Below are 19,337 nucleotides of genomic sequence, written 5' to 3'. Positions count from 1 at the left end.
AGAAAAGAAAGGTAAAGAAATGTATTTTAAATCAGCAATTTACCAAACATTAAGTCAGCAGTCCCATGACATGTTTTTATCAAGTTTTTCTTCATTACTATTAAATATCATCTAATGAGCACTAGGTTCATCCTCTGATAGTTAAGTTTCTTGAGGGAAGGAATGGCTTCTGATCCCATCTCTCTATTGTCCACTTGAGAGAACAGCTCTGTGGTCCTAGGGTGCAAATGAGAGCGGGCAGCTCTTACAGACTCACACTGACTCCACCTGGCATACCTGATGAGCCAAGGGGTGGACACCAGACCCATGCGAGCCAGCCAGAACTTTCTGGAATGTGGGTAAAAAGTTTGTTCTCTCTAGTGACCCATACTGTGAGATGGTGCAGGAACCTACAGCCATGCTTCTTGCCATACAGAAGGAAGAAACCGGTCTGCAGATAAGTGGAATAAAGTAGATACTCAAGAGAAGCATAAAGAACCAGAGCAAGACAGGAACCAGAAATGGGGAGAAATAGTCCTGGTGAGGGTTGAGCTCCTGATTGCTCTTCTAGTGGTTTGGCTATTCTACCTTTCATGCCATGGGATACTCCAAGACCCTTCCAACAAATGCTGTCTTTGTCTAAACCAAGTTGAGATTTCTGCCACCATAAGAGGCCTGATTGAAACACCACAATACCTACTATGATGTCAAATATTATCAATGAAACACTGTCAATAGAATAATGCTATGCATATTTATTTTGCCTTCTAGACTCTCAAATTACAGGAAATAGCAATACTATGCCTGCAAATATATCAGTGTTAGTTTCTCTTAATTTTGGAATCATTTTTAAAGCCTAAATTTTAGATTCTGCATCTAATTAGTCACGTGCTAAAAGGACATTTTACTTTTCATCTATATCTTTTCCTTTGGATCATTTTAAATTTGGGATCTTTTCTTTCTGTTAGTTTAATCCCAAAGTTTCCTAATAAGCCAGAAAAGTGAGGGAAAATATTACAGGCCTGTGAGGCTGAAATATAAAGTATCTAATTCTACTGATGGGATCATTTTCACAGTTGTTTTCACTGTTGGCTTGCAATATTAACTACTGCTAGTAGAACTATCCCAGGGGATTCAGGTGAAACTTTCCAACTCTTCTTCCAGCACACAACAAGCAGTACCTAGGAACAGCTAAGCTAGGCACGCTATGGACTCTTCTTTTTGTATAAGTATTAAATAGACAAATCATGATAATCAAGTAGTTGAACCATATTTCTTATTTGGTCTTTTGGAATTGAAGTGAAAAAAAAAAGCATTTGGAAAAATATATACAAACTTAAATTACCCAAAATAAAATTATACTGAGCCAGCTGTGCATTTCGTATTTTCTTATTTAGTGTACAATTGTGATCTAAGTCAACGTCAGCCATAAATCCTTCTTCAAAAAATTCACTGGATACCTAGAAGAAAATGAAACACCTTTACTGTTACATTATGGCACCTAGCCTCCAAGAAGACCCCCGTTGTTCCCCACTCTTGGTATTCACACCCTTGTATAGTTCCCTGCTCACTATATCAGAGCAGGTCTACGTGACCATAAAGACGATGGAAGTGTTGGCCCATCATTTCTGAGACTAGTTTATAAAAGCCTGCAGCTCCCATCTCTCTCAGATCACTTGCCCTGGGGGAAACCAGCCAGCATGCAGTGAGGACATTCAGGCAACCTGTGAAGCACCCAGGTGGTGAGGAGCTGCATCCACCAACTGTGAGAGCGCCCCAAGGCCTGCAGCCGTGGCCGACGGCCTGACTGCAGCCACAGGAGACGCTCTGCGCCAGAATCCACCAGCTGAGCTGCTCCCAGACCCTGACTCATAAGAACTGTGAGATAATCAATGTTTGTTGTTTAAAGCTGCTAAGTTTTGGGGTCACTTGTGACACAGCAACAGATAATATTCTTCCCTAATAGAGCCATGTAGAAATGAATAATTATGGTATGTTTTAAAATACTAATTTCTCAAAAAACATTAAGAAATGAAATAGTTCTGATACAGCTGCAGAGACATGATTCATGTGTTACTCCCAACTGCTGAAAACATGGTTTAAGTTAATGTGTCAGTTCTGCAATATTTTAAACCATGAAGGACATTCCAAATCGATGACCTACACAGAATACATGCAAGATTATTATGTACTTTAAACATCTCTGATTTTACCTGAAGTGCATATTTTTCACAAGCTGGCCCCACAGGGATGACCATCACCTGATGAGGAGATAGCCAGAAAGGCCTGAAAAACATATAAAATATGTATTTTCAAAGTGTAATAATGGCTACTTATTACATGATTTTCAAACAACCAAAGATTCTTTTAAAGACTTCACAAGAGGGCAGTTTCAGTAGAGCAGCATGGAAGAAAACCAAATTATATTAAAGTTTGAAGGCAGCAAAGTAAACAAAAGGAGAATTTTGGAATTTTGATAGCACAAGTGTAGGTAGAATGAGCTGGCAGACAGCCCAAAGGGCTGAGCATGCACTTACTGTGTGCCCCAGCAATTGCACTCCTGGCATTTGTCCCGGAGAAATGGAAGCGCATGTTCACCCACAATACTGCACACTAACATCCATAGCAGCTTTACTTATAATAGCCCCAAACGGGAAACACACACCCCAAACGTCCTTTAGCAGGTGAATGGTCAAACTGTGGTGCATCCACACCATCAGCCAAAAAAAAGGAACCAACTAATTTATCTCAAAACAAAACAACCCGGATGGCTCTTAAGGGAATTCCACTGAGTGAAAAAAAAAAAAAAAGCCTACTTCAAAAGTTTGTGTACTGTATAAATCCATTTATGTAATATTCTTTACATGACAAAATGATGGAGCTAGAGAACAAGTTCATGGTTGTCAGATAAGAGGACAGGGGTGGGATGGTTTGAGTGTGGGGAAAAAAGGGCAGCAGGAGGGAGCCTTACAAGTGATGGAACTGTCCTGTGCCTTGACTGGTGGTCTTACACCATCTGTCCATGTGACACAGCTAAATACACATTCACACAAACGAGTGCATGTGAGGCTGCAGAAATCTGAACAAGGTTGGTGGATAGTCTCAATGTCTAGTTCTTGGTTGTGATACTGTATCTAGTTTTGCAAGATGTTACCATTGGGGAAAACTGGGTAAAGAGTGTGTTGGACTTCTCTGTATAACTTCTTTTTTATTTTTTTTTTTGAGATGGAGTCTTGCTCACCCAGGCTAGAGTGCAGTGGTGCGATCTCGGCTCACTGCAACCTCCGCCTCCCGAGTTCAAGTGATTCTCCTGGCTCAGCCTCCTGAGTAGCTGGGATTACAGCCATCACCACCACAGCCAGCTAATTTTTGTATTTTCAGTACAGACGGGGTTTCACCATGTTGGCCAGGCTGGTCTTGAATTCCTGACCTCAGGTGATCCACCCACCTCGGCCTCCCAAAGTGTTGGGATTACAGGCGTGAGCCACCACATCCGGCCTCTAAATAACTTACAACAACATGTGAACTTACAATTATTTCAAAATATAATTTTCCTAAAAAGATGGCAGGGTAGGTATAAGCAATGTCCGCTGTGGGACATGTTTCCCTTTTCCCTGTCATAGTGAGTATTTAGTCTGAAGGTGAAAGGGCATGCAAGGAGGACTATTTCAGATAGCATTTTATGAATGTGCATATTTATATATTTATTCTCGAATTACAAACACAAAACGTGATAAGTGGTAGAACACAGAAATACAGGGCATAAAACGGAAAGTACATGTTTCCTTTTGAGCTCTGTCCTTATCCCATTCCAGCCCTCCTCCCCTGAAGGACCCACATTTTAGCCATCTTCACTTTTGGCTCCGGGGAGATTTCCCCACAAGCCTGACTGCTGTCTGAAGTCTGGATGTATGAAGTGCAGGGAGTATACCTCAGTCTCTGTGACAAAGGAAGGCATGCTCAGTGCACTGGCCCCAACCACCTCCTGTCTCCCTCTCCATCTCCTATTTCACTAGTCTCTCTCTTTTCTTTAAACCACTTTCACTGCAACCATTCTAATGCAAAACACCATTATCTCGCACCTATGGTAAACTATTTAAAACCAACTGGAAAGAAATATAAGCATGTTAACTCATACTCAGGTGGCATACATATTCATACCCATACTTTTGGCTTAACTGTAACTTCAACAGCTTAGAAACTCCATGATACCTAAGCGTATTTCTCTATGATCACAAAATATCAGGAATATACACAGACTCTCTAGCTACCCAGGACTTTTGGAAGACACTTTGTTTGGGAAACTCTCCACCTTATGTTTCCTGCTCAAAAATTTGCTTCCCCAGCCTCGCTGGACATGAATGGTGGTATGCATGGGCGTGATCTAGGTTCTGCTGATGTGTAAACATGGCACTCTGACTTAAGACAGAGTGGAGAAGGAGGCGCCACATGGAATCCATTCTGGCAGGGAAGGGTGATGCAGAGACATGGAGCTTTTGGAGGAACTGGTTGCAGTGACCCTAGCAGTATCATCCGGTGCCCAGTGTCCACAGTGGGAGCTGCAGGGACTGTGCCCAGCAACAGTAGCAGTGGGGGCAGTAGTTTCTGAAGAGAGAGCTAAACTGCATGAGCAGATGCTTAGCCAATTTCTAAAACTGGAATGGGAGGTAGAAATTTCACAGGTGGTTGCTGGTTTGCAGCATTTCCACATACTAGGACACATCATCACAAGATGTTGTCTGCCAGCTGGTGCCATAACTGCTAGTAAAGCCACTTGCTTCTGAATGCATGGTGATAGTGAATCCCATAATGTCAGTGCAATGCTTTACTTATTTGCTATAAAATCTCTTTCATAGTCAGAAGCACTGTTGTGTTCCTGGCGGCACATAAGTACGTATTTGGTGCCACTGGCAGAAGCATGGCAGCAAAGAAGAGCAAAGCAAAATCCACAGTGGGTCTCTCTTCAGTGAGAACGAGGCATTGGTCCTTACATGATGAAAGGGATCCAATGTAATCAACCTGCTACAAAACCACTGGCTGTTCCTCCAGGTTATGGTACCATCCTGGGGGATCATAATTAATCACTACTGATGGCAACCTGAATTCTCAGAAGGGATGTAGCCAGATGGAACTTAGTGAGGCAAAGTCCATGTTTTTGAGCCCATGCATATCCACCAGCGGCCACTTTGCCCATGAGCCACTGAGCAACAACTAGGGGAAAAGGGAAGCTGATTGTAACAGAATGGGTCCTCTTGTATTGGAACACTGAAAAGTTCCTCAATGGCGGGGGTCTTTTGGTGGCAGTACCACCTCTGTTGGCCCATTCTGAGTGATCATCCACATTTGTGCTTCCCAAATCTATGTAATTTATTTTTCAATCTAGTTAGTTCTAAATCTTTGACCCTGTGGCCAAAGCAGTAACTAAAGCCCATGCATACATTTAACTCCATATCTCCAGCCACTCTTCCTTCCGGGCAAAAAGGACCACAAGATGCACCACTCAAAATTCTGCACTTTAGGACACTTCCCTTCCCCACTGTCATCCTAAATGGGCTGTGCTGCTGAGCCATCTTCTTTGAGTTTGTGCCATTTATGAATCAGGTTTACATGTTTTCCTCCTCAGTGGCTGTAGGGAACCCCAAAGGCAAACAATATGGGTTGAAGGAAGGATGGCTGGAGGGCAAGAGGTGGTACCTAGGAGTGTGGGTCACATGTTTTCAGGACAGCAACTAGATCTCTGAAGGGCTTGAAATAGGTAAAAAGATAACTTTAATTATACCGAGTCCCCCAAAAGGTAAATGGTACGGTTTTATGCCACTCTACCTTAGTTTTTATTTTCTGATCTGGCAAATGGAATAAGACTTCTTTATTTGCTGTTTGGACACTTGCCAATTATAAGGCAGGAAAGGCCCTTTCTTTTGTTACTACTTTTATCTTTTACACATGATTTTTTAAGAATAGAAATATTTTTAAAAAGGAAAAATAAGGAAATTGATAAAAATTAAAAAGAATAATAGACATATAGTTTTTCTTTTCCATATCACTTACCATTTTCCGCCATAGTTTTCTGAAAGAATGGCTATCATTCTTTCCACTGATCCCAAAATGGCTCGATGAATGATCACAGGTCTCTTCTTATCATCCCCATCCTTACTAAAAAATGAAAATTAAACATTTAAGTCTTTTCCTAAGATTCAATAACTATCTTCTAGCCTTATATTTAATTTTGAGAATAGATTTAGATTAGTGATATCAGATCTCTCCATTAACCTTATTTGTTCTGCGACTGTCTCATTTTCTCATTGCTTTCTTTGCTAATCTTTATTCTTTTATTTTAAAAACTTTTTATTAGAGAGCACTGAAACATATACAAAAGTAGAACAGTATAATGAACTTCCACATACCCTCCCTCAGCTTCACAAAATGTCAACTCACAGCCAATCTCATCTGATCCAAATGCACCCCCATTCTTTCCACTATCTCCCACATTATAATCTTCATTTTTAAAATGTTCCTGATATGTGTTCTTGAAGTCCACTGGTCAAATTCCCTGAAACCCTCATGAGGTGTACCTTACATTTAATTATTCCCTCTTCCCCTTAGGAAAAAAAAATGAAAAAAGCAAATGATGACTTAATTGTAATGAAGTAAGCCACTTCAAGATCTCTGCACAAGCACAAGCTTCTCAGAAAGATCCATTTCACGTTATTGCAACAAATGTAACATGTGACACTTACAAAGTTCTTTTGGTAAATTTTTATCTAAAAATTATACCAGCTAGCTACTACTACAATAAATGAAACAAATTTAGCAAATAAATAATAAAATAAAACAAACAAAAACAGAGAAACCCATTCATTAAACCTACTTCAAATGAGTTGTAACTGGATGTCATCACTGCCAACCATTTCTGCTAAGAGCCATTATAGAATAACTGCAGGCAAAACCCTCTGTCTAGACCCTACAGGAAACTCTGGGATAGGGGTGAGCGGCTTGAGTCCATCCCTATGCAGGTATATGAAGAAATTCATCCCAGAAATTGAAACCCGTATGAAATATTCCTAAATATCCCATCATGTTGATTTTGTGTGGGGAAGAAAGAGAAGCAAGCTGATCCTTTCACAGAGCCTGGGTATCCAAAATTTCTGTCCCATCATTTCTTTTAATCATGTCTAGATTTAAGAAGGGCAAATAGTGACATAAACTATGATTACACATCTATGCTATCAGATAAACATTGGAATGAATGCCAAATTCCCCCAAAGTAACCCCAGTGGATTTGCTTACAATTATATTAGATTAATAGATAAATTTGAAGAGAATAACTTCACAATGTTGATTCTTCTCATTCCAAAGTGTGGTATGAATCTTCATTTAAATAACTCTTTTTTGTGGTCTTGGAGAAAATTTTATAGTGTATGCTTATAAATAACATCTATAGTCATGTGTTGCCTAATGACATTTTGGTCAACAATGGACTGCATATATGATGGTGGTCCCACAAGATTATAAAGAAGCTGAAAAACTCTTTTTTTTTAAAAAATTATACTTTTAAGTTCTAGGGTACATTTGCACAACGTGCAGGTTTGTTACATATGTATACATGTGCCATGTTGGTGTGCTGCACCCAAGGAAGCTGAAAAATTCCTATCATCTAGTGATTTGTGTTACAAGTACCTACACCACTGAGTACAGTAACATTCTGCAAGGGTTTGTAGCTAGGAGCAATAGGCTACCCTATATAGCTTAAGTGTGTAGTGGCCTATGTCATCTAGGTTTGTGTAAGTACACTCTGTGATGTACACACAATGATATTGCCTAACGACACATTTCTCAAAACATATCCCTGTCATAACTATATTTATGGGGATGCATGACTATATTTATATTTATTGTTAAGTTTATTCATATTTTCTATTTTGTTGTTGCTGTTGCTTCTGAAATGTTTTTTCCACTGCATTTCCTAGCAGATTATTGCTAATATTATGAAGGCAAATTGATTTTTGCATTTTTACCTTCCATTCTTATTAGTTCCCATTTTCTCCATTTGATTGTTGGATTTCTCTATATTTTAACATCTACAAATAATAATTTTATCTCTTGCCTTCATGTATTTGTAATCCCAGAATAATTTTGAGTAACAATACAAATAGTAGTCATATTCATCTTCTTCCCAACTGTGTTGAGATGTTATTGCTGTTTTCTGATAAAGGCTCTTTATCATGATAAGGAAATTTCTGTTCATTTCACAGGAATGAAAACTTTTATCTGATGCCTTTCTGCATGCTGAATGTAATGAATGACAACAGCACACTCTCATCCACCCCTGCTTTTTTAGGGAAAAACCCTTACTCAATCATGGTGATGACCTTGATGCTTCTCTCTCTCCGAATACACTCCCAGTACCCCTACTTTGTTCATCTCTATGCCACCTGGCTCCAACTGTCATCATTTCTTACCTGGTCTGCAATCCACTGCTTCCACCTTTGCTTGCCTACTCGCCATTTGCCACACAACACCTGTGATGGCTGGCTGGGCTGATTTGTTTCTCCTGCACGTCCTCCTTAAATGAGGAGTTTCACTTGCATTCTGATGGCCCTAAGCAATTTTGTTGTAGGACTGATCCTGAAGGTTTGACTTTCTTACTAATGGTTCCGACCCTTGCTCCTCCAAAAGGGAGAGATTAGACTTTTCGGAGTCCTACTAACTTCACTGTACCAATCAGGCAAAAAGTCACAGGTCAACTCCCAGAAGCTTTTCCATTTTGGCACAAGGTATGACCTATGGGACTTAGCCACTGGGTGGCGAACACAGGGAACGATCTGAATATCACTGCAAAGGCTTCGATAACTGAACTGACACCAAACCACAGCCCACAAAAGTGGGTTGGAAATTTCCACCTGAACCTAACCAGGCCAAAACAAGACAACCCCCTTAGGGTTTACACAAGACACAGCATCTCATAACATTCAAGATGTTCAGGTACAACCCTAAATTACTTAGCACACGAATCATTAGGGAAATTCTCAATTTGTGAGAAGAAAAGACAAACAACATTCCAGCAGCAGGAAAACACAAATGATGGAATTACCAAAGGCTGGAAATAGCCATTATAACTGTACCCCAAGAAGCAGAGTAAACACACCTGGAGTGACTGGAAAGACCCAAGTCTCAGCAAGAAATACAAAATATGAACAACAGAGATTGTAGAACTGAAAACTACAATCACAGAAAGTTTTAAAAAGTCATTAGATGGATTCAGTAGCAACAGAGATGGTAAAGAGTTGGTGAATTTGAAGATGAGTAAATAGAATGTATCCAATCTGAAAGATATACAAAGACTGAAGGAAGCATAAACAGCCTCAGGAAACTGGAAAAGTACCAAAAGGTCTAATATTCAGGTCACCTGAGTCCCAGAAGGAGAGGAGGTATAGTACAAAAGAAATAACAGAAAAACAGTGGCTGAAAACTCTCCAGCTTCCACAAACCAGTAACTTACAGATCCAAGAAGTTCAAAGCACCACAACATAGACTTGAGTAAGTCCACAGACACATCACAATCATGTGACACACAAAGGAAAAGTGACTCAAATTACTGCATATTTCTCATCAGAAACCATAAAAGCCAGAAGGATGTGTAACAATCTTTTTTGTTTCTCCTTTGCAAGAAAATAAATTACATAACTTAAAACATAAAATCCCCAAACTAAGCAGTTCATCAAAATATTTCAGCCTACAGCCTACAGAAACTGCTACCACTTAAAATTGTACAGCGTTATCATCTCAGTGTGCAGTGGCGCACGTGCAAATAGCATGGACCATGAGGACAGATTTAAAATTGTACAGCGTTATCATCTCAGTGTGCAGTGGCGCACGTGCAAATAGCATGGACCATGAGGACAGATTTAAAATTGTACAGCGTTACATCTCAGTGTGCAGTGGCGCACGTGCAAATAGCATGGACCATGAGGACAGATTTAAAATTGTACAGCGTTACATCTCAGTGTGCAGTGGCGCACGTGCAAATAGCATGGACCATGAGGACAGATTTAAAATTGTACAGCGTTATCATCTCAGTGTGCAGTGGCGCACGTGCAAATAGCATGACCATGAGGACAGATTTAAAATTGTACAGCGTTACATCTCAGTGTGAGTGGCGCACGTGCAAATAGCATGGACCATGAGGACAGATTTAAAATTGTACAGCGTTACATCTCAGTGTGCAGTGGCGCACGTGCAAATAGCATGACCATGAGGACAGATTTAAAATTGTACAGCGTTATCATCTCAGTGTGTAGTGGCGCACGTGCAAATAGCATGGACCATGAGGACAGATTTAAAATTGTACAGCGTTACATCTCAGTGTGAGTGGCGCACGTGCAAATAGCATGGACCATGAGGACAGATTTAAAATTGTACAGCGTTACATCTCAGGTGTAGTGGCGCACGTGCAAATAGCATGGACCATGAGGACAGATTTAAAATTGTACAGCGTTATCATCTCAGTGTGTAGTGGCGCACGTGCAAATAGCATGGACCATGAGGACAGATTTAAAATTGTACAGCGTTATCATCTCAGTGTGAGTGGCGCACGTGCAAATAGCATGGACCATGAGGACAGATTTAAAATTGTACAGCGTTATCATCTCAGTGTGTAGTGGCGCACGTGCAAATAGCATAGACCATGAGGACAGATTTAAAATTGTACAGCGTTATCATCTCAGCGTGTAGTGGCGCACGTGCAAATAGCATGGACCATGAGGACAGATTTAAAATTGTACAGCGTTATCATCTCAGAGTGCAGTGGCGCACGTGCAAATAGCATGGACCATGAGGACAGATTTAAAATTGTACAGCGTTATCATCTCAGTGTGAGTGGCGCACGTGCAAATAGCATGGACCATGAGGACAGATTTAAAATTGTACAGCGTTATCATCTCAGCGTGTAGTGGCGCACGTGCAAATAGCATGGACCATGAGGACAGATTTAAAATTGTACAGCGTTATCATCTCAGTGTGCAGTGGCGCACGTGCAAATAGCATAGACCATGAGGACAGATTTAAAATTGTACAGCGTTATCATCTCAGTGTGCAGTGGCGCACGTGCAAATAGCATGGACCATGAGGACAGATTACCACTTAGGAACTCGAATTTGTTCAACACTCTAACCAGCATATAGTGTAGATGACAGGAAAGCTCTCATGTAATATTTATTTTACAAACATGACCTTGGAAGAATTAATAAGATGGCATCTCAGTTATTTACATAAAAATAGAAAAATCAGCTTGAGTTTAAGATGGCAAATCTTTCTATAAAACTAGCCAATCTTCCACCCAGACTGAAGTTTTAAAATTTGCTCTTTGAAAGGGCTAATGACATCTTACTGCAAATAATGTAAAATATTTTTTAACTACTCAGGTCATATTTTATATTAAATTTAATAAAAAGTAAAAGTAAGAAAGCTAAGTTTTTACTTTGGGAAGCGTTAACATTTATGCATAAGATGAGAACAAGACTTGAAAAAACAAGTTGATAGAACTCAGGAACCCCTCCAATAAATGTAAACATTGGAAGACTTCAGAATTTATTTCGAGATCCTCACTAAATCATTGGAGCAGTAATGTTCTAATATTTATCTCATTGTAAGCATCAAAATTGTTCTATATTTTCCCTTCATAAATTTTATTTCATGTCTACTTACTCTGGAAGTGAGAGCAACAAAGGTTAACACAAAAATGGATGTCTCTGTTTTTAAATTAGAAGATGAGTGTTCTAGGTCAGGATCGGTGGCTCACGCCTGTAATCTCAGCACTTTGGGAGGCTGAGGTGGGCGGAGGTAAGGAGTTCGAGACCAGCCTAGCCAACATGATGAAACCCTGTCTCCACTAAAAATACAAAGTTTAGCCAGGCATGGTGGTGCACGCCTATAGTCCCAGTTACTCAGGAGGCTGAGGCAGAAGAATTGCTTGAACCCAGGAGGCGGAGGTTTCAGTGAGCCAAGATTGTGCCACTGCACTCCAGCCTGGGCAACAGAGCAAGACTCATCCCAAAAAAAAAAAAAAAAAAAAAAAAGATGAGTTTTCAAAGTTTGCATTAACCTCAGAAGCGTCCTCTTGCCATACTACTAAGTTAATATATATTTTTAAACAATATTTTTAAAATATAAAAACTAAATAACTATCAACCCAGAATTGTACAAGCAAAGAAGGTTATTTTCTTTGAAAGTACAACAAAATAAAGACATTCTCAGATGAAAGAAAAGAAGGCAATTCATCTTCAACCGACCTGCTTTAAATAAACTGTTTATTCTCTTATATCTTCAGATATATGAGAAATGATACTAGAGGGAACCCGGGAACATCAGGAATGAAACAAGATCAACAGAAATGGTAAATACTTGGTAAATATAATATAATGTTCTCCTCCTAAGCTCTTTAAAACATGTTTTATGATTGAAAACAAAAATAATATTGCTTATGAGGTTGTTAATATATATGACATGTAGTGTGTAGTATGCCTTCCAAAATGAATTTTTAAATAACAAGACTTGAAAATCAAAATTGTGCCTTGATCCGTGGGCTGCAGAATGGATGTTGTGTTAACAGGCATGAGAAAACATTAATCTCCTTCTACATCTCCATCAGAGCTCTTGGATGACCAGGTGCATTGTCAATGAGCAGTAATCTTTTGAAATGAATCTTTTTTTTCCTGAGCAGTAGGTCTCAACAGTGGGCTTAACATACTCAGTAAACCATGCTGTAAACAGATGTGCTGTCATCTAGGCTTTGTTGTTCCATTTCTAGAACACAGGCAGAGTAGATTTAGCATTATTCGTAAGGGTTCTAAGATTTTCTGAATGGTAAATGAGCATTGGCTTCAACTTAAAGTCACCAGCTGCATTAGCTCCTAATAAGAGGGTGAGCCTGTCCTTTGCAGTTTTGAAGCCAGTCACTGACTTTTCCTCTCTAGCTATGAAAGTCCTAGAGGGCATCTTCCAATAGATGGCTGTTTCATATATATTGAAAATCTGTTGTTTAGTGTTGTCATCTTCATCACTGATCTTAGCTAGAACTTCTGGATAACTTGCTGCAGCTTGTACATCAGCACTTGTTGCTTTACCTTGCACTTTTATATTATGGAGATGGCTTTTTTTTTTTTTTTTTTTTTTTTTGAGATGGAGTTTCACTCTTGTTGTCCAGGCTGTGCAGTGGTGTGGTCTTGGCTCACTGCAACTTCCGCCTCCTGGATTCACACGATTCTCTTGCCTCAGCCTCCCAAGTAGCTGGGATTACAGGTACCTGCCACCACGCCCAGCTAATTTTTTTATTTTTATTTTTGTATTTTTAGTAGAGACAGGGTTTCACCAACCATATGGAGTTGGCCAGGCTGGTCTTGAACTCCTGACCTCAGGTGATCCACCTGCCTCTGCCTCCCGAAGTGCTGAGATTACAGGCATGAGCCACTGCACCTGGCCCTGGAGATGGTTCTTTTAACTTCATGAACCAACCTCTGCTAGTTTCAAACTTTGCTTCTGCAGCTTCTTCACCTCTCTGTCTTCACAGAATTGAAAAGTTGGGCTTTGCTCTGGATTAGTCTTTGGCTTCAGGGAAACTTTCCCCACATCAGCAAGAAGGCTGTTTCCCTTCCTTATCATTTGTGTTCACTGGAGTAGCACTTTTAATGTCCTTCAAGAGCTTTTCCTTTGCATTCACAACTTGGGTAACTGGTGCAAGAGGCCGAGCTTTTGGCCTCTCTGGGCTTTCAACAGTCCTTCCTCACTAAGCTTAATCATTTCTAGCTTTTGATTTAAGGTGATAGACTTATGACTCTTCTTTCAACTTGAATATTTACAGGCTGTTGTAGGGTTATTAATTAGCCTAATTTCAATGTTACTGTGTCTCAGGGAATAGGGAAGGCTGAGGAGAGGGAGAGAGATTAGGGAGTGGCCAGCGGAGCGGTCAGAACAGACAATATTTATCAATTAAGTTCACCGTTTTAAATGGGCATAGTTCATGGTGCCCCCCAAACATTATACTAGTAATATCAAATATCACTAATCACCATAACAGATACAATAATAATGAAAAAGCTTGAAATACTGCAAGAATTACCTAAATGTGACACAAAGACATGAAGTAAGCCCATGCTGTTGGAAAAATGGCACTGACAGACTTGCTTGACACAGTTTATAAAAAATGCAACGTCTGTGAAGTGCTATACAGTGAAGTACGATAAAACAAGGTGTGCCTATATATATATATATATATATATATATATATACAGTCATGCACTGCGTAACAGTGTTCTGGCCAACAACAGAGCACATACGTGACAGTGGTCCAATAAGATTATAATGGAGCTAAAAATCTTCCCATTATTCAGGAGTTTGTGGTGACGCTGGTGTAAATAAATATACCATGCTGCCAGCTGTATAAAAGGACAGCGCATATAATTATGTACGGTACGTAATACTTGATAATGATAATAAACAGCTGTTACTGGTTTATGTATTTACTGCACTTTTAATTGTTATGTAAGGTGTATTCTTTCACTTACTTTAATAAAAAAGTCAGCTGTAAAGCAGCCTGAGGCTGGTCTTTCAGGAGGTCTTTCAGAAAAAGGCACTATTCTCATGGGTGATGGCAGCTCCATGCGTGTTACTGCCCCTGGAACCTTCCACTGGGACAAGATATGGAGGTGGAAGGCAGTGATATCGATAACCTTGGCCTTGTGTAGGCTACTAGGCTGATGTATGTGTTTGTGTCTTAGTTTTTAACAAAAGAACTTAAAAAGTAAAAAATTTTTGAAGGTTTTAATAGAAAAATGTTTATAGAATAAAGATATAAAGAAAATATTTTTGTACAACTATAATGTATTTCTGTTTTAAGGTAAGAGCTATAATAAAAGATTCAAAAGTTTTAAAATGTCAAAAATGTATAAGGTAAAAAAGTTACAGTAAGCTAAGGTTAATTTACTATTGAAGAAAAAATTATTTAAATTTAGTGTAGCCTAAATGTACAGTGTTTATAACATCTACAGTAGTATACACTAATGTCCTCGGCCTTCACATATACTTACAACTTACCCACTGACTCGCCTGGAGCAACTTCCAGTTATGCAAGCTCCATTCATGGTAAGTGTCCTAAACAAGTGTACCATTTTTTATCTTTTATACCTATTTTTACTGTACCTTTTCTATGCTAAGATATGTTTTGATACACAAATACCTTACCACTGTGTTACAGTTGCCTACAGTATTCAGTATAGTCACATGCTTTACAGGTCTGTAGCCTGGAAGCAATAGTCTAGACCATATTACCCTAGGTGTGTAGTAGGCTCTACCACCTAGGTTTGTGTGAGCACACTCGCACACTCGGTGATGTTCACACAGTGAACAAAGGGATAATCGGTGGTCCCACAGAACAGAATTTATAATCTAGAAACAGACCCACGTATATATGTCCAACTAATTTCTGAAAAAGATACAAAGGCAAGTCAATGGTGAAATAATGGCCTGTTCGCACATCATTTTATGTGTGAATAGACATTTAGATGCAAACAATGAATCTTGGCCTACATGTCACATCTGACACAAACAATGAACTCAAATCAGATCTTAGAACTAGAAAACTTTTAATATAAAACATAGAAGAAAATCTTCATGGCCTGTACTTAGGCAGAGCTTATAGATGTGATACTAAAGCATGATCCATAAAAGAAAAAAATTGAGAAATTAAACTTTATTGTATTTAATAACTCAGGATGAATGGGAAAGTAAAGATATTACAAAAAATGAAAAAGCAAAGCTACAGACCAAAGTATTTGCAAATCATATATTCCTCCAAGGGCTTGTATCTAGAATATATAAAGAATTCTCAAAACTTAACAGTAAGAAAACAAATCACTCAATTAAAAATGAGCAAAAAGACTTTGGCAGACATTTAACCAAAGAGGATAAATGAATAGCAAATAAGCACATGAAAAGATGTTAACATCATTAGCCACTAAAAAAACGTAAAATCAAAAGATAATGAAATACTACTACACACCTATTAGAACTGCTTAACAAACAAAACCTGACAATATCAAGTACTGGCAAGGATGTGGAACATCTGGAACTCTTTACACATTGCAGGTGAGAATGCAAAATGGTGCAGCTGGTCTGGAAAACAGTTTGGCAGTTTCTACAAAGTTAAATATTTAATTATCATATGACCCATTCCCAGTTATTTAACCTAAAGAAATGAAAACTTCTATTCACACAAAAACCTATACGCTAATATCTACAGCAGCTCTATTCATAATCACCAAGAACTGGAAGCAACCCAAACAGCCTTAAATGAAGAGACTGGATCCACAACGGCACACTAGTCAGTGACAGAAACGAACAAACTATCAATACTTGCAAAACCATGGATGAATCTCCACAGCACTGTGCTACGTGAAAGAAGCCAGTCTCAGAAGGCTCTGTACTGCATGGCTCCGTTTACATGACATTCTGGAAAGGGCAAAACCATGATGATAGGGAGCGCATTAGCGGTAGCCAGAGGTCAGCAGTAGGAGGGGTGTGTGACTACAAAGGAGCAGCACGAGAGAATCACAGAATCATAACCATCAAGCTGTACACACGCAACACACATACACACACAGAGTTAATTTTACTGTATTTTTTCTAAAGAAGTTGTTGGTTTACGGTGATAAAATTGCCTTTTTTCCCCTGCTTTTTCAAGAAAACATCTCATTCTTAAGACACAGACTCAATGCCAGCATTTTGTGAAGTCTTCCCCCTGGAATCAGGGAGAGTCAGTAGCCTGAATCATATTTTCACGGAACTTTGTTCATATCTCTACTCTCACGTTTACTTATCTTCCTCCCCCTACTAGACCAGAAAATTCAAGTTGATTCCCAGCTGGATTATGATCAGGTAAACAAATATATACTGAGTGTATAGCACATATACTAGACATTCACTAATGTTTATTTTTGTATTGCTAATACTCAAATGACAAAAAATTAGAATATTAGTACTATAATATTTGTCACATTCAATCACTCACCTGACGTATGTGAGATTAAATCTAACAGGCAGTTGGAAGTCCAGCTGAATTGTGGCACATTGATGGTATCTGCCAATAGCATCCTTGATTTTTATGTCAATCTACAAATTCAATAGTGTTTGCTTAGAGAGAGTATTTATTTTTCTTTTAAATTTTGCTGTTTTGAAGCATGTGGTCGACTTACTTTAGGGCCATAAAATGCTCCATCGCCTGGGTTCATTTTCCATGGTTCTCCAAAGTCCATCAAGCTGCTCTGCAGTTGCTTTTTCAAAGGAAGAAAAAAGATACAATTATACATTGTATCTTTATTTTTACATACAGCTCACAAAAGTTACTATAACTCTTCATTACAGTCTATGTTAGTTCAACATATATTTATTGAGCATCTTTTACATTCAATAAACTATTGAGCAGGGACTACACAGAGATGATTAAGGTGGCACCTGCTCTCAAGAAACGTAAACATTTCAGCTGGGGAGAAAAGATCATTTATAAATTGTTCCAGTGAATTCCAGGTAAGCACGAGGGAGGGGACGCTTTTGGCCCTCCTCCCAACACAGGCCCCCTGTGCCCTACACATCAACCAGCTTCTGCCTCCTGGTGACCGGCCTCCACACATGAAAAAGCAGAAAAGCCTTGATCTCACTCCCTCTTCCACTCTGAGTTTGGGTGGGTAAGAAGGCCAAGAGGGCCGGCCTCACTACTTCTTTTTTGCCTTTCCTTCACCTCTGCACATGTCTGGGAGGGTCACTTATAATTTATAGGGGTGTGGAAGCATGAGGCTCCACTTTTGTCTTCAGCCTAAGCCACTACATGCCTTCAACTTAGCTTGTAGTGAAGATGTTCCACGTTGAAGGTGAGGGTGCAGGTGTGTATTAATGAAAAATTTCCCAGAGTCTTCCAGTATTCCCATGAATCCAGCTTCCCTGGGAAGCACGTGGGCATTCCTAAGTCCTTGGCTAAAAGTACTGCCAAAACACAAGCCAAACTCCCGTCATCACCTACAACATACAGGTGCCCATGAGGGGCAGACTTTTGGGAGTGACGTGCCTCATGGGGAAATCAGAGCCGTGGCAGAGTCTTAGGGCCGAAGCTGCCATCATCAAGGAAGCCGACTCCTGGAGTCCTGGCAGCCTTTCCCAGGACCTCAGTCAGGATCTGATCTTGAGAAAGATGGAGATTTTATTCCTGGGATCCTGGGAGTGTGCCGCATAGGCCTGATCTTACAGAAGCAGCTTCTTTTCTTCTTAGGACCAGAGAAAGCCACCCCATGGGGACACTTCCTGGGCCTGGAGGCCACGCTCCCCTGTTCCACTCTGTTTCTCAAAGGGGAAGGAACACAGGTACATGTTTCCAGGACAAATGAGGCCCTCCTACAGCAGATACCAAGTGATGGAAAGAATTCTGGGGACTGCAACAAGCTAAAAAGCCAAGGAAAGGCCAAGTTTTGGGGAAGAGGATAAAGCAGGGGTCACTGCTGCTCCTCGGGCCTTGGAGGACACAGGACAGGAGGGCACATTAGGAGCTGCCAGAGCCGAGAGAGCATCGGATTCATGCAAGATACGTCTCTTTCAAACCGTTTCAGACACTTCTGAAAACAAAACATTTAAATGCTCATCTCAGTGATTTCCAGGCCAGGGTTAGTTATTGGAGAGAAATATCTCAAAAGTGGAAGCAGGTCCATCCAGTCGCACCCCTGGGTGACCTCAGGCTTGGCTGCTAAACTATTTACCCCCATTAATTAAGGAAAGAGCAAAAATGCTGGGACTTCCACCCTATCCTCCCCATGCCAGGTCTACACCTGGTTCATCCCCTTTTCAGCTCCCCACACCCCACCAAGTTTCAAATGAATGGAGTAATGACAATGATACCAACACCTACTTACCTGTGCCCAGCACTATGCCTAACACTCCATGTAAATTACTTCATTTAAGTTCACCATACCCTCAGGAAGTGGGTGTTATTGCTACATCACCACCACCACCATCACCACCGTCATCATCATCACCATTTCATGCTGGACCCTGATGCTTAGAGATCCTCTATAATTTACTCATGGAGATCAAGTACTTTCAGACTTTAAAGTCTGGAGCAAAATGGCTCCAGAGCTGAGCTGTGTCCTCATTTCCTCTTCCTGCTTCCACATGGCTGTTCGGTAAACTGAGTCTGCATCCTTCCCAGGGTAGATAGGCTATCTCATTTGGCCCTCTTCGTCCATGCAGTGGACGTGGAAGAAGAGCTTAGGATGGGCACGGGTCAGTGGGGAGGAGAAGGCCCTACTTAGAGCTCAAGGCTAAAC

At 40.1% G+C, this 19,337-nt stretch overlaps 1 protein-coding gene across 1 annotated transcript in view; it reads right to left on the bottom strand.

Moving 5' to 3' along the window:
* TARS3 (threonyl-tRNA synthetase 3) overlaps positions 1–19,337 on the bottom strand; it is a 72,382-nt gene that overhangs the window by 807 nt on the left and 52,238 nt on the right. Inside the window, exons 14-18 of the mRNA XM_003281588.4 lie at positions 17,223–17,300; positions 17,039–17,139; positions 6,028–6,132; positions 2,193–2,265; positions 1,325–1,439 (exon numbers count right to left, since the gene is read on the bottom strand). Of these exons, the coding sequence (XP_003281636.2) occupies positions 1,325–1,439; positions 2,193–2,265; positions 6,028–6,132; positions 17,039–17,139; positions 17,223–17,300 (472 nt within the window). The remainder of the gene's footprint in view (positions 1–1,324; positions 1,440–2,192; positions 2,266–6,027; positions 6,133–17,038; positions 17,140–17,222; positions 17,301–19,337) is intronic.

The sequence above is a fragment of the Nomascus leucogenys genome, chromosome 6 (assembly GCF_006542625.1).
Source record: "Nomascus leucogenys isolate Asia chromosome 6, Asia_NLE_v1, whole genome shotgun sequence".
NCBI lineage: Eukaryota > Metazoa > Chordata > Mammalia > Primates > Hylobatidae > Nomascus > Nomascus leucogenys.
The sequence above is the reverse complement of the archived record's forward strand: the minus strand, read 5'-3'. Positions and strand labels throughout refer to the sequence as shown.